General features: G+C 48.5%; 2 protein-coding genes across 34 annotated transcripts in view; one reads left to right on the forward strand and one right to left on the reverse strand.

Annotated features, from left to right (window-relative positions):
- DCAF8 (DDB1 and CUL4 associated factor 8) overlaps positions 1 to 10,558 on the forward strand; it is a 46,610-nt gene extending 36,052 nt beyond the window's left edge. For 20 of the 33 annotated variants that reach the window (XM_065543621.2, XM_065543684.2, XM_065543623.2 and 17 more), the window contains 7 exons: positions 319 to 391; positions 864 to 921; positions 1,434 to 1,541; positions 3,516 to 3,646; positions 7,313 to 7,432; positions 7,843 to 7,959; positions 8,575 to 10,558. In XM_065543621.2, the coding sequence (XP_065399693.1) occupies positions 319 to 391; positions 864 to 921; positions 1,434 to 1,541; positions 3,516 to 3,646; positions 7,313 to 7,432; positions 7,843 to 7,959; positions 8,575 to 8,691 (724 nt within the window). In that variant the 3' untranslated portion in view covers positions 8,692 to 10,558. Of the gene's footprint in view, positions 1 to 318; positions 392 to 863; positions 922 to 1,433; positions 1,542 to 3,515; positions 5,841 to 7,312; positions 7,433 to 7,842; positions 7,960 to 8,574 lie in introns of all 33 variants that reach the window. The other 13 variants (XR_012434669.1, XR_012434693.1, XR_012434684.1 and 10 more) reach the window with 4 other exon arrangements.
- A 338-nt stretch (positions 10,559 to 10,896) lies between these two features.
- Positions 10,897 to 20,818, reverse strand: PEA15 (proliferation and apoptosis adaptor protein 15). Its single transcript, XM_005541267.5, has 4 exons — positions 20,683 to 20,818; positions 14,551 to 14,724; positions 13,006 to 13,161; positions 10,897 to 12,849 (listed from the first exon to the last, which is right to left on the reverse strand). The coding sequence occupies exons 2-4, from the start codon at positions 14,720 to 14,722 to the stop codon at positions 12,785 to 12,787; spliced, it is 393 nt and encodes a 130-aa protein (XP_005541324.1). The 5' UTR covers positions 14,723 to 14,724; positions 20,683 to 20,818; the 3' UTR covers positions 10,897 to 12,784.
- Between the last annotated feature and the right edge of the window lie 1,863 nt (positions 20,819 to 22,681).

Raw genomic sequence — 22,681 nt, forward strand, 5'->3', positions numbered from 1 at the left:
CCGTAGTCCCAGCTACTTAGGAGGCTGAGGCAAGAGAATCGCTTGAACCCACAAGGCAGAGGTTGCAGTGAGCCGGGATCATGCCACTGCACTACAGCCTAGGTGACAGAGCAGGACCCAGTCTCAAACAAACAAAACAAAGACTTGGGAAATGGATTGGAAAAGGGATGCCCTTTAAGAAGAGCACAAGCCAGAACTTGGTTTAGAAAATGTTGTTTATTTTCATCCAGCTGGCAGTTTCCTGCCACTATATCAAATTGCAGCTCGTTAAGGGATTTGTTTGTAAATTTTTACATTTTCATTGCTTTCCAATTATAGGATTTATGACCAGAGGAAAATTGATGAGAACGAGAACAATGGAGTACTCAAGAAGTTCTGTCCTCATCACCTGGTAAGATTCATGAAGGGCCAGTTGCTCCAGGCTTCCCTGACTCAACCCCAAGGCTGCACCTGAACTTGTTGGTATGGTGGGAAGAGCTTGGACTTTCAAGTCAGTCATCTGGATTTGATTCCTGGCTTTACCACTTACCAGCCTTGTGATCTTGGCAGTCACTTCACTTCTGATAGGCTCAGTTTTTTTAATCGACAAAATAGAAATAAAAATAACTGCCTTGCACCTTGATGGTGAGGCCTAATGAGACAGTGTACATAAAATGGCTAGCACACAGATGGCAACCAAGAGAAAGCCCCAAGATGCTACCCCCTGAGGTGGTCATGTTTCATCAGTTGTACTCTTGTCTCTGTCTGTCTTTCTCAAATCTCTGGGAGAAGATATAGGGGAGTTTGAAGGAAAAGCTGTTTCCTGAAGATGGTATAACAAATGGGGGGGTGGGGCATCAGTCAGTATCTGCTCCTTATTGCAGGTGAACAGTGAGTCCAAAGCAAACATCACCTGTCTTGTGTACAGCCACGACGGCACAGGTACGTGAGCAGGGCCCAGCTCCTAGGCTGGCATGCCCCCTCTGTCTAGGGAGCTGCTGAGCCAGTGAGGCATGTGCCCTCCAGTGCTCACCACTGTGCTATAGCTCCAAGTAGAGCAGCTGGGGAGTAACTGCTGATGGTGAGCACATAGCGGGAGGATACAGCAGATGACCCTTGGAAATGCCAGGTACCATTTGCAGAATGCTGCAGATGATATTTGGCAGGGCCTGTCCTGAAGCCCAGGTTGCTTGCCTGAGCAGGTTCTTATGCCTTTGACTCATTCCTGAGTTAATGGGTATGATCTTTTTGAGCATTCTGCTGCCCCTGGGTTGGCAGTGTGTTCCTAGTCTACCCTGTACAGTCGGACTTGCCTGGTGTTCCAAATAAGATGGGTGCTACACCTGGGTATTTGGAGGGGGCACTACTGGCAAGAAGCCCCACCCCAACCCCCAACTCCTGGTCCCTGCTTTTTTCAGCCTTTGCCTTCACTGCTATGTTCTTGTTCTTGGCAGAGCTCCTGGCCAGTTACAATGATGAAGACATTTACCTCTTCAACTCCTCTCACAGTGATGGGGCCCAGTATGTTAAGAGATACAAGGGCCACAGAAATAATGCCACAGGTGAGACTGTCTTCCTAGGTTTCTGTGGCCCAAGCCTGTTGGCTTTGGAGAACCACAGTGTCTTGCTCAGGTTATAGAAATAGAAACTACCGGCCGGGCGCGGTGGCTCAAGCCTGTAATCCCAGCACTTTGGGAGGCCGAGACAGGCGGATCACGAGGTCAGGAGATCGAGACCATCCTGTCTAACACGGTGAAACCCCGTCTCTACTAAAAATACAAGAAAATTAGCTGGGCGAGGTGGCGGGCGCCTGTAGTCCCAGCTACTCGGGAGGCTGAGGCAGGAGAATGGCGTGAACCCGGGGAGGTGGAGCTTACAGTGAGCCGAGATCGCGCCACTGCACTCCAACCTGGGGCACAGAGCAAGACTCCGTCTCAAAAAAAAAAAAAGAAATAGAAACTACCTGCCTGTGTTGCCATGGGCACTGAGCGATTATCCTGAATTGGGCTGGAGTTTTCATGTTTTCTCCACTATGCTAGAGGGGAATGCACTCAAGAGCATCTCTTGCCACTCCAATAATGTTGCTTCTAATTGGTTTGGACATAAGGAGACTAGACTGTTATTTTAAGATTTCAGGTAACTTCAAAATAAGCACAAATGTCTTAGGGAGTCAGGGAAAGCCCTGTTTAGTCAGTGGTCCTGAATTGCTTAAAATAGGGAGTGACCTTACACCTCTAGGAGGAGGAGTAAACTATTCTTTTAGATGAGGCAGAAGAGGAGGAATGGTGGTAGTAACTAGCCCGAGATTGGCCTGTTTTGTTCCTTTGGGGCACATTGAAATCACCTGATGTGTTGTGTTTTGTTTTGTTTTGTTTTGTTTTGTTTTGTGTTGATGAGACAGGATCTCACTCTGTTGTCCAGGCTGGAGTGCAGTGATGCAATTATGGCTCACTGCAGCCTCGACCTCCCAGGCTCAGGTGATCTTCCCACTTCAGCCTCCTGAGTAGCTGGGACTACAGGTGCATGCCTCTACACCTGGCTAATTTTTGTATTTTTTGTGGAGTTGGGGTTTCACCGTGTTGCCCAGGCTGGTCTCTAACTCCTGGGCTCAAGTGATCCGCCTGCCTTGACTTCTCAAAGTGCTGGCCATGAGCCACCAATCCCAATCCTGATGTTCTTTTAAAAATAAGTTTGGCCTTAACCCTATATATTCTGATTTAGTAGGGATGGGATGGAACTTGAGCACTGAGATTTTTAAAAACTACCCACATGATTCTAATGTCCAGAAAAGTTGAGGAATCATTACTCTGTTGTTACGACTCCTAACAGATACCTGTCATGATTTTGTCTTGGAGATAGCAGTTCCTTTTCGTTTTTTTCCTGAGCTGGTAAGAAGGGAGGGAAAAATCTGTTCTTGGATCTCAGTACACAGGCAGATAAAGGAAGGGTGCCAGTCTCATGGCCAATATTGTACTGACCATAGTCATTGGAACTCTTGGCTTCTTTTACTGATTCTGGAGAGTGGAACCCTGTTAATGGTAGCAAGCACAGATGACTTGCTTCTTGAGGCAGTTGTGGCCTTCATCAGTCTCAGATCAACTGATGACCCCAAAAATATTGACAAAGTACCAATGAAGCCCACATATCAAAGATAATCCTAGGCCATAAGACAGTACTGCCTAAGAGTGGACACAGCTGGGACGAATCAGGATGGGACAGGTAAGGGATTAGAGAGGCCTGTGGTTGCTTGCTAGGGTATAAACTTAGAGACTGAGGCTGCTGCTAAAGGATTGCAGATTCCTCTGCCCTAAGGAGCGAGCTCTTTGGGAGAATATAAATCATCTCTGGGACTGTTGTGATTCTTATAACTATCTGTTAAACATGCATAATCTCTTGATGTGTTTTGAGAAAATGAAAATAATTATTTGGCCCTCAGCTGATTTAGAGTTTGTGAATAATTAAATTCCCTTTGAGATGAATATATATAGGCCTGATGCCAACCCTCATGTGGTTTGTTCCCTCATTTATCGTTTCAGTAAAAGGCGTCAATTTCTATGGCCCTAAGAGTGAGTTTGTGGTGAGCGGTAGTGACTGTGGGCACATCTTCCTCTGGGAGAAATCATCCTGCCAGATTATTCAGTTCATGGAGGGGGACAAGGGAGGCGTGGTGAGTATGGTATGCTGAGCTGGCTGGCTCCCTAATCTCTCCAGTCATTAAGGTAGGTTTTAGCAGGGACACTGAATTCTGTGACTACATAATACCATGTTTTAGAGGTCCAACCAGCCATAAAAGGCTAGTTAGCCTGGGGGTGCTGAGTTTTTGATGGAGTATTTTCTTCCTGTTCCTATCTTCTGTCCCTGTAAAGCACAGTTTATTGAGACAAGAAAGGGATCTTAGGGAAGAACCTCTGTCCTGTCCTGAGTGATGTAACTTATCTCTAGGCATGCACCTTTTCCAAATGAAAAAGTGTTAGCGTTCAGGGCACACCCTCCTACACAAGGCTAAAGATTTCTCTATGTCTCTTCCCTTTAAACTAAACTAAGTAGTGGTCTTGGCTGGATCTTAGATCAGCAGATAAAAACTATAAAGAACATTTTTTGGACAGTTGGGAAAATTAGAATATGGTTTATACATTAGATAACATGGTATTCAATATTACATTTGATTTGATTACTTATGTAGGAGAATATTCTTGTACTTAAGATATACATGTTGAAGTATTTAGGGGTGAAGTGTCATGCTTACATTCAAATAGGTAACAAACACATATAAATGTGTATATGTAAGGAGAAAGCAAATGTAATTTTTTTCTAGTAGTTGAGCAGTCTGCTTGCTGTATAACCCATGATCATATCATAGTCTGCCTGTCCTTTGAGTTCTGCAGACCTCTGTGGAGTTAGGTCAAAAAGGAAGAGTGAGAATCGAGTTAGGGAATGAAGAGCCATCAGCTCTCTAGATGTATCTGGTTAACCTTATCTTTTTTTTTTTTTTTTTTCATTTTTGAGACCTAGAATTAGGAAAGAGTTCAATTGCTTTCTGTTACAAGGTTTTTGGACCACAGGAGATGGAAAGACAGTTTGAAAGACTAAATTATACTGATTGCCTAGAATAGTCTGGTTACCCAAGACCTCTAAGGAATGACTGAGACAGCTTAGTCTCTCTTCCTTTTTATTCCTTCTTAGCTGTGGGGAACTTTACAGAGCCTAGCCATCTCTTGATGAAGTTTTTTTCAGAGAGTGGTTTTAGAATTTAGAATGGTTCCTTGCAATCAGGATCCCATTCCTTATGTTTTTCTTGCCCTGGTATGAGGGTATTTCAAATTTTCTTCTGGTTTCCTCTAAATTTTGGGGACCTGGGACCTGCATAGATCTAGGGTTTTTATGGTTTGAATACAAATGGAGAGGAATCTAGAAGTTCAAGATGTGTCTCACTCTTCCCTGCTTCATTTCCTACTCTTCCATAGGTCCCCCTGTGTCATCTGCAGTGAACAAACCCAAAACACTTGAGTCTTAATGGGAATTATGCAATAGGCATTTAGAGAAAGGAAGTCAGAAGGGGCCAGTGAATTTTTTCTTGACATAAGCTATTGCCTTGCATTCTGTTCCAGAGAGATGCAGGGCTGAATGCCCTCTGCCAGGCCAGCATTTGTCCATTCTCCAAAAGCATTCTGCAGGCCAGTTTGCTTTTAGCTCAGCCAATGCCAGGGTTTGATGATTAACCCATTTGCCCAGGTGAGGAAGGCATTTACTTGGGATGGGTGGGCCCTAGGCCTAAGTTTTAGTGGTCCTAAGAGTAAATAAGTAGAATAAGAGATATAGAGGCTACCCCTGAAGCAAATTTCCTTACATATTCTTGTCTCTGTGTAAGCTGAATGATCGATGTGGTCTTTTACTTGGATCCCTCTGTTCTGTTTTTGGTCCTAATTTTCCAGCAGTGGGGGTCACCAGGCACTAGTTTCAATGTAGTAGACTCAGCAGTTCTATATCATGCAAATTGTAAATGTAGAGTAGAATGTAATTGTAACGTAGAATGTTAGAACCAAAGATCTTAGAAGTTATTTTCTAACTTGCCCAGATCTCCTGACTCTGATTTGAGGATCATTTCTTTGTTCCCATTCAGCTTCACAGGGACAAGAATGGGGGGTGGTATCAGAGGACAGCCCCTTAGTCTCCCAAGAGCACTTTGATGCTTGATCCCATTCTCTACATTCCCCCAGCCCAGTCATCTAAGGCCAGAGCTCTTTTCTCTGCTCAGGCATTATTGACAGGATAAGTCCTGGCATTCAGACAGGTCTGGTGAAGTGACCAGGTACTCTGGCCCAGAAGTTCTCTGTCGGCTCCCCCCGCAGGCTCCAATTCAGGTACTGTATGTTATTCTCTTGTTCCTCTTGCCACTGGCTTTTTCCTTAGTCTTAAGTTCCAAGGAATTGTTCCCCTGTGCTTTTTTATTTTGCTGACTTATTCAAGCAGAGCTAGCTCAAAGAGTACAGGTCTGTAACAAGGGCTTATTAGGAGATAGATGAAAAAGTTCAGGTTTGTATGTGTAAGTTGTCCGTTACTAGAGATAGATATTATTCCAGGCATTGAACTACACTGCCTAAAACAGCCCAAAGATAAACTTCACAATAGGCTGATATGTGGAATGGGAGGAGATAAAGAACGAGGTTTCTGTTTTATTCATAAGCTCAGTCTTAGCTTCAGTCTTTTCTGAGCATTTGTTTATTTGTAAGATGGAGTCAAAGTAAGTGGGAAGTCTGTAGGTCAGCTCTGTTTTCCATGCCTGCCCTTGACTTATCCTCAGCTGCCTGTGCAGGTGAGGCAGGGGAGGTGGTTGGTCCAGAGAGAACTAAAAGAAGTTATTTTCTTGGACTATATGGCCAGCTGCAAGGCAGGGTGCCTTTCCTATGTGTTCCTCCTTTCACTAAAAGACTCAAAATGCTTTAGCAGCTAGATCTGGAACTAACTCTTTTGGATGGGGTAGGAACTTCCCTGCCCTTCCCTTAGGGAAGCTCATGTTTCCAAGTCAGACAGCAGGGGGCATGGGTGCCTTTCGGACAGAAGGAAACTGCCTAAGCTAGAAGGCCTTCCTGCTGTAGTTTATTTCTTTTGCCTTGTTCAGTGAATTTACCCAGAGGGTGGCTGAGATTGAGGCTATGGGAGCCCCAAGAAGCTGCTTTATTTTAATGTGCTGCCTTATAGCTGAGCCTGTTGTGCTCAGGGCAGGTAGTAGGATGCTTCCCCTGGGATGTGCAAGGTTCTCTCAAGCAGACATGAGCCTCCATCACTCCCACCACTCCCTGCAACTCAGCCTCCTCTTCTCAGCCTGTGCCTTCCTCCAGTTCTAGTAAACAGTGCCAAATGAATGTAGTTGTTCTCCGACTCTTCTCTGGGGGTTCATTGGCAGCTGCTGCTTGCTTCATTTTTTAAAATTTATTTGCCATTTGGTGAAAGCCACTGAGATGGTTTTTTCCAGCCTTGGGCAAGTTGGAGCTTTGGAATCTGGAATGAATGAGGTCATCTGGATTTCATTGTCTTATGAAGCCAGCAGTAAGCTTGGGCAGTCCACTCACCCATCCCTAGGGCCGTATCTGGGGATGAAGCCACCCCTGACCTAAACATAGGAAATGATTGATGTGCCTGGTCTTATACCTAGTCTGTGTCTGGTTTCTCTACCCCCAGTGCCCTTTGGCTTAGGCTCAGGATGGGTGGGCCTCCCTTCCCCAGCAGCTGCATCAGCCCTGATTAAGGGCAATTATTTGGCTCAAGGTGAGTAGTGGTTTTTAAACCCTACTCCCACACACTACTGAGTCTGTTTTCCTTTCTTCCTGACCAGGTAAACTGTCTTGAGCCCCACCCTCACCTGCCTGTGCTGGCAACCAGTGGCCTAGACCATGATGTGAAGATCTGGGCACCCACAGCTGAAGCTTCCACTGAGCTGACAGGGTTAAAAGATGTAAGTGGCTGACTGCAGAAGTTATTTTCTTTCTGCTTATCCACATACTGTTGATTCTTAATTGTCATAGGGAGGAATAACTTGCTGCCCAGTTCTTTAAAGGCACTGCTCTAACACCCTCCCCAACATTCCTGTAATTTCCTCTGTGGGAATAGTCCTGCTCCAGGGGGCAGCTGTGAAGTAGCACTGATTTGTAATAGGATGGGGATAAGGAGCATCTTTAAGAATTATTCTATATTAAAGCCTGCTACCTTTGCAGCAGCTGAACCTAGGGCATCGTTTCCTAATCTAATGTAGCTCCACTTCAACTTAACGGTTAGCTTTTATTGGGGTAGAAAATCAGCCTTCTTGATCAGGTCCCGGGTTCCTCTTCATTGCTGCCCCCTCTTCCCAACCTTTTTGGGTTCCAGGTGATTAAGAAGAACAAGCGGGAGCGGGATGAAGATAGCTTGCACCACCCTGACCTGTTTGATAGTCACATGCTGTGGTTCCTTATGCATCACTTGAGACAGAGACGCCATCACCGGGTAAGCTGGGGTTGGAAATGAGTTCCCAAGGGAGTGACCCTCTTAAGAGGGCTAAAAAGTTCCAGAGTAGTGACTTTAAGGAGGAATCAGGTGATCTTGGTTGGATTTCCTATCCATTGTCCTCTATCCCCATCAGATCCCTGATACAGCCTTGGAAGAGACATCAGCAGAAAAGGGTGGTATCTACTCTTGTCCATTGCCATCCATGTGTAATCCTATCTTCACAAAGGCAAAGGCTGGAGGGTGGAGGAGGGAACTGAGAAGAAATAACAAGTCTCGGTGTGACCCTTCTATTTTTCCTCTTATGCCAAAAGAGGCCTAGTTCAGGGGTTGGCAGACTGGCAGTTGGCCTGCTGCTGGTTTTTGTAAATAAAGTTTCATTGGCTTGCAGCCACACCCATTCTGTGTATTGTCTGTGGCTGCCTTCACGCTACAATGAGTTGAATAGTTGTAATAAAGACCATATAGACCACAAGTCTAAAATATTTACTATCTGGCCCTTTAAGAAAAATTCTGCTGATCTCTGGCCTAAAGCATCTATATTCTAGCTAAGACCTAACAGGCTTGTCCTTGTTCCATCCAGGGAAGTTACTAACAAGCCTTTCCCATCCACAGCGCTGGCGAGAACCTGGGGTTGGGGCCACAGACGCGGACTCTGATGAGTCTCCCAGCTCCTCAGACACATCGGACGAGGAGGAGGGCCCTGACCGGGTGCAGTGCATGCCATCTTGAGGCCTCATACCTAGGTGGGGCAGGCTGGGGCTGCCAATCTGATCCTGCCTGGGCAACCCTTTCCTGTCCCAGGTCCTACATTCAGCAGAAACGCACTTTGGACTTTTTGCTTTAGATAAAAGAAAGACATCCCAGGAGAAGGACAAACCAGAGGAGTGAACCAACAGAGTACCTAGGAATGGGAGTTGACCCCTGGAATGGGGCTCCATGGAGAGGTGCATAGGACTCAGTAGAAATGGCCTCTCCCCAAAGCCTCTTTTTGAGAGGAGAGGGAAGCCTATTTTGTTAACTGGTTTGGGATAGGGAATGGGGTTTCTTTTTCTTTAAGCTCCCTTGTTTGTTGGGCAGGGGGGGTGGGTAGAACAACTGGCTATTCAGTACCAAGGGGCCAGAGTGGAGGGCAGGAGTGCCACTCTCTCTTTGGTTTAGGTTTTTGACCTTTTCTTCCTTTGTTTTTTAAAAGTATATGACAGTTGATTATTCCCCCCCTCAGCAACCCCATCCCAGAATCCTATTTTCCTGGGAAGTCCTTAAAGCCCCTAACCATCCCACACTCTTCACTTTCCTGTCCACCTTATTCATTCTTTGTACTTATCACAGTGTTTTGCACTTGATTACATATCCTTCACTCTCTTCTCTTCATCCCATCACCCCCTAATACGTCAGGTGAGGGAGGTTGGGGAGAGGTGGAAGAGGGGCAGACGTGAAGGAAGAATAGGAAGGATGTTACCTCTTCTGTTATTTTTTTAAAAAACATTGTTTGGTGGCAGCAATCTCCCTGTCCCTATCACTGTTAGAGGCCTAATTTTATATCTATAAATATATTAAAAAGCAAGTCAAACTTGGATGTATCAAGGTAAAATTATTGTCAAAGTTTAAATACCTATATATTCTCTATGAATGCAATAAAGGGACTTAAGAGTGAACAAGAGTAATGGTGTGGAGGTGACACCTGGGGTCAGTTTACCTCTGTGTATGGTCACTAGAGATTGGGACTTACCCTTTAGGTTTTTGGAGGTTCGAGAATGGAAGGATCCTCATTTCTGCCCTTCCTCGTTCCCTGCTTTGGTGTGGGGGTTGGGAAAACCAGGAAATTCCTCTCAGCTCTTTGCCTCAGATCTCCTACCTCTCCTTTAGTCTTGTAGGGGGTTCCAAGGATGGCTCTTCTAACCAGAGGCTGGCCTGTCTTTAAAACTTAAAATACTTTAGGGTGGTGCCACCACTGCAGACTATTGTGGTACTTTGTGTGACAGAAGACACGTACACACACACCACACACATACACATACACTCTCTCTCTGTCTCTCTTACCTTTAGCTGCTTGATCTTTAAGCCATCCAACTTGATGCCAGTTCTCTTCTTCATAGAAGAGTGAAGGGAAAGACTTCCTTGGTTTGACTTAAACCTTGTCCACCTCTTGATATTTTAGGATTGAGGAACAAGTCATTAATCTAAGGACTGATTACAGTGGCTGGAGCTTGGGCACTTGTCTTATCACTGGTCACTGAGTCTGAAAGTCCCAGCTGAATTCTTGCCTTTAAGTGCTTTTGCTGCTATTTTTTTGCCCCCAGTTTCCACAAGATCCAATCAAGAATTCTGTATCCTGGGACAGTCAGATTCTACTAAATCAGGCCAGGAAGGAGGGGAAAAGAGTGAGAGAATGGTATTCCCAGACACTTCTTCCTCCTGCCCCTTTTCCCAGCAGCTCTCAGACCAGATGTTGGCTGCTGTACTTATTCCCTGAGGTAGGGAATGTGTGATTGAGTGGTCTGTGTTCCTATTGCTGGCGGGGTGATAGGGTGGGCTAAAAACCATGCACTCTGGAATTTGTTGTATTTTCTCCCAGTAAAGCTTTTCTTCCCCCTGACTGCTGCTCTGTGTGGTATGTGGTCCATTTATTCACAATGGATGGTTTTTGCTCCTACTAATGTAGCTACCCCTCTCATTCTGCACATGATACAGTGTTAGAAAGTCCATTTTGGGAGACCCGTATTTCCAGTGCTTGGGCTCCAATTGGAGACTGTTGGAAGTAGGATACGCTCCATTTAGCTCAGTGATACTTAGGAGATTGGGTGGGGTGAGGGTATACACTCGGGGTATTTTCCCAGCCCTTGTTCTGGGGCATAAATATTGTTCCCCCTCCCTTCCCAGTGATTCAAAGGCTTCAAAATCCTCGTCACTCACAGAAATTTTAAAATCAGTTAGTTACAATACAATCAATCACCTTTATTCCAGGTTAGAACAAGGCCGTGCACACTGCAGACAGAAGAGCACAAGATAGGGGCAATCTCACAGCAATATAAGGAGTGGGTGGGCAGGTTAGTCTTTTTAGATTATTTTGCCTTACAGAGAAACTACTAGACTCTGCTGAAAATAACCCTGTCTCTCTTCTCCCATTTCTTCCATAAGAAAGGCTCCTTATTCTCTCTCTTTCTAATGTAACATATCCCAAATGGGAAGGACAGTTTATGCTCATTCCTCCCACCCAATTCTACAAGTATCTCTCTCTTCTTAAGGGAGAAGCCAGACAGGGAAAGGGAGACTTGGGAAGGTCCTTTAAGGCAAAACTGTGGAGTCCTAGAGGTGTGTGTGTTAAGGCAGGTGTCTGCAGCAGTGGCCAGAGGGGCAGGACACGCTAGGCTGGGCTAGGAGTTAAGAATACTGTCTAACCAGTCTGGCTTCTTCCTTCTTCCAGCAGCCAGCCCTCCCCTCCCATTAAAGTTTTACTCTCACATCCTGAAAGCTCCTAACTTCAACTTTGTCTAAATAGTCTCTGAGACTGCATGTGAATTAAATGTTTTTTGAAAAAGCTTTCTTTTTTGTTTGGACTATGTAGCAATTTGATTCTGCCACTCCCTTCACTGTGGCATTCCCCTCCCGCCCCTGCTCTGGCCTAGACAATAAGTTAATGCTAGACACCACAAAAAAGGGCAGACATGGCAGTGCAGTTTTAATATACATATATGTAGAATATATATGTACACACAGTTAGCACGGTCAGGGTGGGGAGGGGCATCTTGGGGTAGGCAGGAGGCTGGGGTCACTCACTGTACTGTAGTGATGTAGCTAGGAGGTGTTCACAAGCCCAAGGGGCCAGGATATCTAGTAAAGAAGGGTTTCCTAAGTCCCTTCCTGGATTGAATTGGGGTGGGGATCAGTGCAAAGGAAAACACTGTAGTTAACTTCTCTTCTTTCTGGCTTGGGATGTTCTTCACCAAGGAGAGAGGGAAGGTTGCCTGTAATAACCAAGTTGGGACCCTATAGATGGTGGGGTCAGGATGCAGGTTAAAACCTAAGGATCTCATTCCTCAACCTCCCTAGGTTTAGAGTACAACAGTCTGAGTAGGAACAACTGAGTGGAAAAGGGGCTCCCCTCTCTCTGCCCTCATCCCCATCTCAGGCTCAGTGGTACATGTTCCCAGCACAGTCCAGAGTACAGGTGGGTGGGGGCATCTAATGCTGGCTGCTCCATGGGGTTTGATCTTAGGGGCCAGGAAAGGATCCCTGGCTCATACCTATGCTAGGCCCATGAGAGGCAAAAAAGGGACCTGCTGGTACTCAGGAAACAGCTAGTCCAGCACAGGAGTACAAACAGGGAACTCTGGCTTTTCTTTGCCCCTTCCAGGTGGGGGTTGAGTGGCCTCTTTGCCTTCCCTCCCCACTGCTTTTCCCTGGATCCACCTACCTCTCCCATACCTTACCCCCATGTCAGCTCCTCAATGTAGGAAAATGCAGGTCCTTTCTGCTTCCACACTTTAAAGATATGGGGGGAGAGTGGAGGAAAGGGAAGTAGGAGGAATGTGCTGATTTCTATTTGCATAGAAATAGCCCCCACCTCCTCCTAAAGTGGGGAAGCTCAGCCCCCTCCCCTAGCCCCTGACCCCCATCCCCTTAAGAAGAGGAACTAGATGAGCTAGACATATAGACAGACAGCCAGAGCGTGCGCACACGCACACACACGCGCACAGTAAGGGGGTTAGGACCAGGTTAGTAAGTGGGTAGATGGTGGGTTGCCCTTGCCCCCTCCCCTGGAGGATGGGGGAAGGGAGTGGTCTGATGAAGGTCCAACCTTCCTCCTCTTCCTCCCCCTTGCTCAGGCCTTCTTCGGTGGGGGAGCCAATTTGATGATCTCTTCCTCAGAGGGCTGCCGGATAATGTCTGGGGACAAAAAGGGATGTGTCCAGGGACAGCAGTATGGGAGATGCCAGGCAGGCCCATTGGGCATCTGCCTCCACTCTCCCAAAACTCAAGTACTCCAAGGATAGTCAACGGGACGAGGCAGAGGTGCAGCTAGTTAAAGGAGTGGCCTCTTACCTTTGTACTTCTTGGCACTGGGGATACGGGTTAGCTTGGTGTCCAGCTCATCCTCCTCAGAGATCTTCAGCACACGGGTTCTATAGTCAACCACCATAGTGAGGAGGTCAGGACGGCGGGAGATCTCAAAGATGTGCTCAATGTAGGAGAGGTTGTCTGGAGGAAGGCAGGAGATAGGGTCAGAGCTAGGCTGTAGAGGTCAGCTTCCCCTACTCCACCAGACTAGGGACCTGGAACCAAAGCTGAGTTGCTGACATTGCTTATGGGAGGGTACAACACTGGAAGAAGAGGGGCTACTAATCCAGTAAAAGAAAGCTAAGGCACCCAAACAACAATACAGGGGACTGTTTGCAGGAGGGACAGATAATTGGTCAGTGAAGTTTCTAGACTGTGGTTAGAATGAGGGGTTTAACTTGGATACTAGCTCCCATATGTTGTGGGGAGGGGACAAAAGAAAAACTTGACTTCCAGATACCCCATCCCCACCCCCATCCTTTTCCACTTTCCATCCAAGTAAGTATAAGAATTTGCTGACAGCACTTGTAGGACCAACAGAGTGGAATCTCTAGGCAACCCAGGAGAGAATCTGGGCCTGGTGAGAAAGGTTATTCTAAATGAGAGAAGGTATGGACACCACCAGAAGGATGATGTCCATGGCTTGGCCAATTTCAGGAGATTATAGATGCCCTTAGACCTTCTTCCCTGGCTCCTCCCCTCTGACTGTTGCCATAGTCTAACTGTAACATGTCCTCCTTTATACTTTCTCCCTGCCAGCCACACAGCAGTCAGAATAGTGTATCTGAAGGGCTCTGAGTTCACTCACCTCACCTATCCAATACCCAGGCTCTCTACAACACAGTCTTACCCTTACCTTCCCAGCCATTTCTAAACACCCTGCATCCTAGTCAAGCCAAGCAGGACTGCTTGCATTTCCAAACACACTAGATACTCTGTGACAGTGTTCCTCTGCCTGACATGCCCTCCTTTGGATCTTGCCTTAGAAATCCCACTCACCTTTCAGGGCCATCTTAAACACCAATTCTTCCCTAAAGCCTCCAGCTGTGTGGGATTAGTCTAATCCATAGACCCCACTCCCCAAGCAGTAGTCTCTCAAAGTGGATAAGAAAGTGTTAGAACTTGTAGTTTTAAATTTTACCAGTTTTTAAAAAGTGCTTAACAAAGATTAGTATTACTATTTACCAGATGAGATTACACTTCGAGTTCTCCCCTTATTCAAGTATTCTTCTATTTTTATTGTCTAGAATTCTTCCCAATTTTTGTCACTTAAAATTTTACTATTGTTAGATTGTTTTTACGTTCTGTTGTGTATGTGATAATAGCACAGGAGTATCTGAATAACGTTTTTTACTGATGAGGGGCACAATGAAAAATGTCTAAGGCCCCCATACTCTTAGAGCACCTCTCTTCTGCCTTGCTATAGAGGGGTAAACATTGTGGATGTAAGAGCTTTGAGCTCATCTCTGTTTGCTGAATGAACTGAGCCTGAAAGACTGATGACAGGACCCCTGTGCTCCCCTCCCCCACCTTTGTCCAGCTTGTTGTGGCTCTCCAGGAAGCTAAACCAGGCACTGCCAGTAGTGATCTCCTCACTCTTTTCGCTGGGGATGTCTTCCTTGCAGGCCGACTTGAGCTGTTCTAGATCTTCAAGGGTGATGTTATTGGTCAGGTCTTGCAGGAGGGTCCCGTACTCAGCCATGACTGGGGTTGGGAGGCAACAAAGGAATAGGAGTTGAGCTTAAGGTACGGAGTCTGGTTTACTCCCCGGCACTACCCTCCTACTCCCCACTCTGCCGTACCAGGCATGTGCCTGGAACATGGAGGCTGGAGGTGGCTAGAGCTGAGGGAGGAAAGGAAGACCTAGGGGAGGCGGTCAGGGTAGACGGGATGCTAGGAGCCAGGCAGGAGCCTAGAGTGACAAGTCATACCTCCTTCCCCCCACCATCTTTTTCTTCTGTTTTCCCCCTCTAACAGTAACCCTGGCAACAGTTCCCTTGACTGAGGAGGCGGTTACCATAGCAACCTGCTCCCGACTTTCTCACCCGCTCTCTCCAAGTCCCCCCCCAGAATCGCCCCACCCACTTCCAACCCCTCCCCATGTCAGGGAAAAAAAACTCCAAAACAACCAGGGCGAGGCTTGCTGTGGCAATGAGAAGCTGAAAAGGAGCTGGAGGGTTTGGTAGGAGGTTGTGTGTTCTAGCTTCCCCATTCTGCCTTAGAGGCAAAGGGGTCCCTCACTTCAACTCCCCGCCACTCCACTAATGACTCATTTTGGATGGATGCCTAGTTGCTTGGTCCAGTGGTTCCTTGGCCTCTCCATGCTAGCCTTGTATTCAGTCATTAGGGCTCGAGGTGGGGGAAGCAAGGACCACCCCCACCTTTGTGGAGCCCATTTTCTCCCCTGATGGTTACCAGGCCCCCACTCAGCTCTCTCCTACCCTTTGTGCTGTGCCTGCAGCCCCCATGCCCAAGAATACCAAGTGACTGGCTCTGGCCCCCTGCCCAGTTCCCAGGCTGGCTGGGTGGTGGAGGGAGGGGACTTTAGATGTGGCTTTGGGAGAATGGCAAAAGGGGACTGCCCCCTCTTCTTGCATCAACATCCTACTGGCACTACCTTCAGCATGGTCTGATGAGATCAGCAAGGCCAGATCTCACCTAGGCCTTCACCCCATCCCTCTTTCGTGATCCTTAGGTGAGAAGTAGAAAACATTCAAGGCCTTCCTTCCACTAAGATAGGAACTGTGGCTAAGACAGAAGAAAGAAGGTCAGATATTTGAATGAACTTTCTGGATTTCATAAAATGTGACACTAGTGGGTGAGCTCAAAAATGGAACTTATTTCCACAATGAGTATCTGTTTTAGTCAGAAAAGTAAAGCATGTTTTAAAAAGTAAATTGTATCATAAACACACTGTATGCGACTAGACCAAGGGGTGGGCAAGCAGCAAGATGACCTCGTCCCTGACTGAGGCTGCCCGCAAATCACCCCAGCATTAGGCTGGGAATGTGGCAAAGGGGCCTGGTTGACACACTCCCATTTTCCTTCCTTCTTGCTCTACTGCAGGGGAACTGAGATTGGCATGGTGATCACAAAATAAGAGATGCGGACCCAGAAGTCCCCATTCCCAGCCCCCTACTTGGACCAGAATAAACAAGCCTCCCTTGGCGGCAGGCACCGTGACACAAACAGACAATGAGCCAGACAGCAGGGCTACCATGACCCCCGCAAGAAACAGGCAGTCATAGGCATGCTCAGTTGCACACCCAGGTGCAACCAGACAGAAGGGCCCAGCAGTGGCCCTGCCAGGCCGGGCCAGGAACAATGCTCTCTGACTGTCAGCACCAGGAACTGTCTCTGTCTTGAAATCTAGGTCACAGCAGCAGGCTCTGGAGCCCAACCCCCCTCACTCCACTGATAATCCAAGGACAGAAGGAGGGGGATACGGGTGAGGGGGATGATGGGGAGGGGACTAGAGATGGAGATAAGAATGGGTTGGGGGGGTGTGAGTAGAGCTGGAAGGGAAAGCGCAGGAGGAGACAAGACCCTGCCCCAATGGAGGAAACTCTGGGGTCAAGCCCTTAGCTGGAAATGGGGCAGGATTGGGGGTTATACTTCCCTGCTTTCATATGGAAGGAGAGTTTGTAAATATTACAGATCCTGCAGGAGGAAAGAGTGCACGCGTGCGTGTGTGTGTGTGTGTGTGTGTCTCGGGAGGAGTTAAGATTTAGGGCTTTGAATCTAAAACAGATCTACAGAGGAGGTAGGCGGGAAGAGATTAATGTGTGTAACACACTCACCCACAAAGACTTGGGGGCAGTGGGTAGGAGCTTTCTAAGAGAGTGAAAGATACAAAGAGGCCCGTAAGAGAGACGGGGTTAGGAATGTTAAAGTGGCAGAGGAGAAATGTGTGTGTGCTTGGATCTTATGGATGCTCATCCCTGGGTTGTGGGCACAGCTCTGGAGGCGGCAGTGGCTGGGTGTCTGTGGGTGTGTTTGGATGTTCCGGTAATGGAGGTGTATGTGCCAGCACTGGATATATGGCTGTGGGTGCACTGGCTGTGAGTATCTGTGGTGTGTGTTTTTATGTGTCTAAACCAGCCAAAAGCATGTGTAAGAAGGCATATAACCACAGGCTCACATCCAGAGGGGTGAGGGAAGCCTGCAGAATGGAGGAAGAGAGCTGGAGTTGGGAAACAGAAAGAGACTAAGGCTGCAAATGAGGCATGGGGGGGCGAGGGAGAGGAGAGCATACAGTCAACTATAGAAGGCTGTAACCTCAGCTCATCTGTTACTATGGCAACCTCAGTTCTGGGTCCCCCCACCCCCCAGTCGTTAGGACAATGACACCACTAGATGAGAGGGGTGTGGGGAATGGTGAGTAAGAAGGGACAGAAAGGATAGGAGTAAGGCCCCCTGAGGGTACAAGGAAAGGCCGCCCTGTTGCCTCCCTTCTTGGAGAGATAGATTTGCTTAGGCCTTAGTATGGCAGAAGCAAAGGGAGTGTTGTTTAGGGGAACTGCTGTCAATTCTCACTGATCAACTGTTGTACCTGGGCTGGTCTGGCCTGACCATGGTGGGGCTTGGCAGAGCTTGTTTCCTTCATCCTCCATGTCACTTTCCTCACCAGAGATTCAGATTTCCTTAGAGCCTGTGGAGAAATCTGCTCTCTGGGCTCTGAAAAATCCTCCTGATCTCTGGAGCAGTGCAGAGAGCTGCTCAGGGATCACCAGGCAGTCTGGGCGGAGGCCATTCTTGGGACAGGATACCAGGGCAGGAATCAGGAACCGGAGCCCTGGCTGCCAGGAAGTCAGTCCTCTTCCCTCCCAGCTTTCTGTGCTCTGCTCACCGCTTCCTCACACCTTCCTTCCTTCCTGCCTCCCTCTCCTTCCAAGTTGGCCCCAGGCACAGCCCTGACAAAGGTCAAACCAACTGAGGATGCTGGGGAAGAGGGGCAGGAGGTAAGGACCATTATATACTGACCTTTTAGGGTGGGACAGGTGGGAGCTCCATGGGCACTGGGGTAAGAAGAGTCAGGCCCTGGGAGTGCTTTGAGAAGCCTGGCAATTGGGATAACCACCTGTGGAGGAGGTGGCAGCACCAAAAGAATTTCTGTGCATTTTGACATTAAGTCGTCGTAGATTATCCCTTCTCTCTAATGTTTGGTTCCAAATCCTCTGTAAATTCGAGAAGGAAGCCTGAAGATTAGGAGTTGCTGCCCCTCCCTCTTCCACATCTGTTGCAGCTGCCTAAGGCTAAGGGGAGGGGCCATCCCACACAGCTGCAAGGACCTAGAGGTCCCTGTATTGGGCAAGAGGGGACTCCCAGGCACTCAAGTCTGTCAGTCTTCTGCCTGAAGTTGGAAGTAATCATGGAGAGACAGAGGGGTTGGAAGGGAGAGAGTAGGGGTCCAGCTTTCCTCTTTTAAATTATATCTGGGCCCCAAATTCAAGCAGTCCTGTAGTTTATTTCCTTTAATATCATTCTCGATTTCTTCTTTAAGCTTTTTATCTAGCTTTGCCGGGGAGGAGGGGGTTGTCTTTATTCCTGTAACAAGGAAATTGAGGGTTCTGAGGCTCCAGGGTCAGCCTGGAAGTGACGAAAGGCAGGACATCTGGGGCCCAAAATGTTCAGTCCAAGAAGCAAAATGGATTACCTTCGGGCATGGGGACAGGGATTAGCCTTCAGCCTTTAGTCTAGAGAAGAGCTAGACCCAAGATAGGGCATCAGGAGATAGCTGGCACTGGATCAGGCAGGGCAGAGGAGGGCCGGCTGACGGTGAGGAGGGGAATGAGGCCTAGGACTCTCCCCAGACCATCTCTGTCTCCACTCTTCTGGTGTGGCACTCCCTGATTCTATTTCCATCTCTCTCCATCTCTCTCACTCTTCGTCATCCATTTCCTTTCTACTTCATCTTTCAGTATCTCTTTTCTTCCTTTCTATAGGCTTTCACCCCTTCTAGCATTTCCTACTCACCTATCCAACTTAGTCATAGCAATGAATACTTAGGACTCCTGGATCTGTGTTTCAGTGTCCCCATCTGAATACTCAGAGCTGCAATTAGGAAGGGGTGAGCATCCCTGCTACAAAACAGAGTAAGTTTGGTGGGAGTGGCTTGGAGATTCAGTGGTTGGCTGCCTACCAGCTGGTGAAGATATCCATCATGACATTGTTGGTGAGGATCTGTGTGAGCGAGTGAGGCGCTCTGATTCTGTGACCCTCTTCATGCATGATAATACATCCACACATGATGGGTACGGAATTGAGGAAGTAGGCAACCAGGGAAGCCTGCAGCCTAGGGCATCACTGGCAATTTCCCCAACGGAGTATTTAACCACAAAGGGAAGAGCAATTAAAGCTAATCGCTCTGACAGCCTGGGGCCCAGACACACATACCACTTTCCCTAACTCCCAGTGGTCTTCCCCCACCTTCATCCTCCCTAATTTGTTTAGTGCACTTTCAAGCACTTCTCACATTTCTCTGACCATCTCTGTCTCTCACTTCCTCCCTCTCCTTGGTTCCCTGACTATCTCTGGACCTCTCTGGAGATGTCTATCTGCTTCTCACACACATTCCTCTCATTCTCTCTCTGACGGGCTCCATTCTTGGCTGACTCATACCCATTCTTTTTCCTCTCCGTTTCTTCCACCCCCTCCTCCTCCATCCCTTGGCCACTCTTACCCAGAAACTAGCCATTCCCAGCACCCTAAGCCCTAACTGGACCCAGGAAGAGAGGCCACCAGAAGCCCCTACTCTCATTAGCCCGCAAAATCCTGTCTCCTTGTTTTAGAGGAATGAGACCAAGATTTTCTCCCATCTTTCCCCACTGTTAAAGAGGAACAATCTGAAGCCAGGGGCTGGGAAAAGCTGCCAGAAAATCAGGATGGATTTGGGGACAGTGGCCCTTTCTGTCCACTCAGCTGTCCTGTCGGACTGATGACTTGGAGCCCGCAGTTCAGAAGACTCCTCATGGGATGCCCCACCCCACAGAGTGGGGGTGTGGTGGGCGGCCGGATGCGTAGTGCAGGGACGTTTGTGATTTGGAGTGTGCTAGACTATGTGTATAAGTCACATGGGTGTGTGTCACTGTGTGTGCTGGCGTGCCTTATAGGTGTGCGTGTTTCCCTGTCAGTTTTGACACGGATTATATGAAATTAATAAGGGTTTTTACGTTAGATACATCACTCCTCTACACCCCCAGCTCCTCCTTCCCTCTGGACAAGCTTTCCACCAAGCCCACCTCTTCCTCAGGTGCAGTGGGCTGGGGGTGAGGGCACATGGAACCGAGACAGGGCTGGGCCGGGAGACCGCCAGCGGAGGCGAGTCCGAAGCCTGAGCGGGGAGGGAGGGGCGGGCGCTGGCCTGGCCAAGCCGGCTGGGCGGGAAGCAGGCTGCATCCTAATCCCCAGGCCCCGGTCCGACTCTCAAACTGCCGTTCAGCGTGGAATGGGCTGGCCAGAGCCACGCCGCCTCCAGCACACGCTCGGCGCTCAGGACGCACCGACCGAAGGACGGACCCCGTGGGGCCTGACACAAAGTGGACTCGTCCGGGGTCCCCACGCTCCCCGTCTGGCCCCGGTGTCCCAGATCGTTGCCCCTCCAAGCCTAGACCCCCAAATCTGCCCCTTCCCCGCGACATGTCTCCTCTCCGCCCCTCTCACCGCCTCTGGAGCTGAGCGCTCAGGGCGCGGGCACGCCTGAGTCCCCGGTTCCTGAGCAGCGTCCGGAACCTCCTCCTCGGCTCCCGCCGCCGCCGCCGCTTCTGCCGCCGCCGCCGCCTCTTCCGCCCGCGGAGCCAGAGCCCGAGCCCAGCGTCGCTCACTCCACCCGGCTGGCCGGTGATGTCAGAGCCGGGGAGGGGCGGGGGGCGGGGAATGGCGGGAGGAGGGGGAGGGAGGAGGAGGCAGGAGGGGGCGGGGGACAGAGGGGCTGGGGTTCTGGAAGACTCCTAGGATGGGGGACAGAATTGGGCGAAGGGCTGGAGCAGAGATGGTCTCTTCCCCCTGAACTGCGAAACAATTCTCATATTTAATTATTACCCAGTAGGGCACCCTCCTCCCCTTTTGACCTTTGGATGACCACGGGGCCTAGGACCCCTGGGAGGCACAGAGTAGGTTCGGTTTAGGGGTTTGGAAAGCCTTTGGGGGCTGGATTCTCTTAGCTGCTGGCTTTGATATTAGTAAAAACTTACTTCCTTGCCTTAAGGGTCAGGGGCGCAGTGGTAAATGACTGATCAGACTTATCCACATTGGGAGTGAGGGGTCCGGGCCACATGGGGTCTTGAGGAGCCCTGGATCTTCTCTTTCCAGGATGATGCCTGCAGGCCCTCTTGCATTCCTCTCACCTTTCCCAAACATGCCCCACTCCTGCCTTCCCCCTACCATGATGTAATTTTATTTTCTGGGGAGAAAAAGAGCAGCAGTGAGCTCAGCATGCAAATATAGACAACTTGCAAAGCCACACTTAGCTCTGTCTCCTAGCTCTGCCCCTCTGCCCAGGCCCAATGTGGCAGCTCTCACTTCCCCTCTACCCCAGGGACTTTCCTCCCCCAGATTCTCAGCCAGACTGAAAAGAGGAAAGGAAGAATTGGAGAAGCATCTGTTTTCACCCCCATCTCTATAGCTTAAGGGGTCTGGTCTCAGTTCTGGGCAAGGTTTGGCTCTGGAAAGAAGTCTGACCCTGGGTAGGTCCTTTCTGCCAAGAACTCCAGCAGGCCCAGGTTGGGGGATTCCCCTCAGTGTTTGTGCCACTTCCAGGATCACCCCATCTCGCCTCAGTTCCTACCTGGCAGAAACTCCTCCAGAAACCTCAAATGAGCCCCTCCTTTCTCAGGTCTACACCACTCCTAGAAGAGGCTCAAGTTCCTGCTGCTCTGGATTTCATAGCCTTTCTCTGCTGTTTCCTCTCCCCAGCATTCCCTGTCACACCCTAATCATTTGCCTTTGCATATATCATGTTTGCTCTGTGTTGTAGGGACAAAACCTATTTCGTTGACCCATCTTTGAGACTCATGTAGTTTCTAAGTGAAAGGCTCAGGTCTGGAGGCAACAAGACCCAGGGGCCTTGGGCTGCATGCTAGTTCCACCCCTTCCTTGGGCAAGTTATGTCTGAAAGCCTTAGTGCCCTCACCGGTCAGATGAGGGTGCCGATGCCTATTTCTGAGGGTTCTTCTGAGATTCAGAAATAGTAAGTCTCTAGGGACTGGCACAGATGGGTGCTTAAAAAATAGGAGCTATTATTTAGACCGGGGCCTTCCACTGACCTATGCTAGACAGTAAGCTCCACAATATTATTGTAATACTAGCTTAGCGCCCATACTACTATTAAACATTTATTAAATAGCGACAAGTTGGAATGAATACATAGTTTCTGCTTTCTACACCCCTGCCACCTTCTCCAGGAACACTTCCTGGACTTGTTTGTGGAGAGTGAAAATATATTTAATCTCAGGTCTCATCTTTCCATACTTAGAAATCCTCTAAGTCTCCCAGCAACAACTTTATACCTGATCCATGAGAAATAAAATGTTGGCTTGGCATGGTGGCTCACGCCTGTAATCCCAGCACTTTGGGAGGCTGAGGCGGGTGGATCACCTGAGGTCAAGAGTTAAGACTAGCCTAACCAACATGGTGAAACCCCATCTCTACTAAAAATACAAAA

This window comes from Macaca fascicularis, chromosome 1, assembly GCF_037993035.2.
Source record: "Macaca fascicularis isolate 582-1 chromosome 1, T2T-MFA8v1.1".
In the NCBI taxonomy this organism is placed as follows: Eukaryota; Metazoa; Chordata; class Mammalia; order Primates; family Cercopithecidae; genus Macaca; species Macaca fascicularis.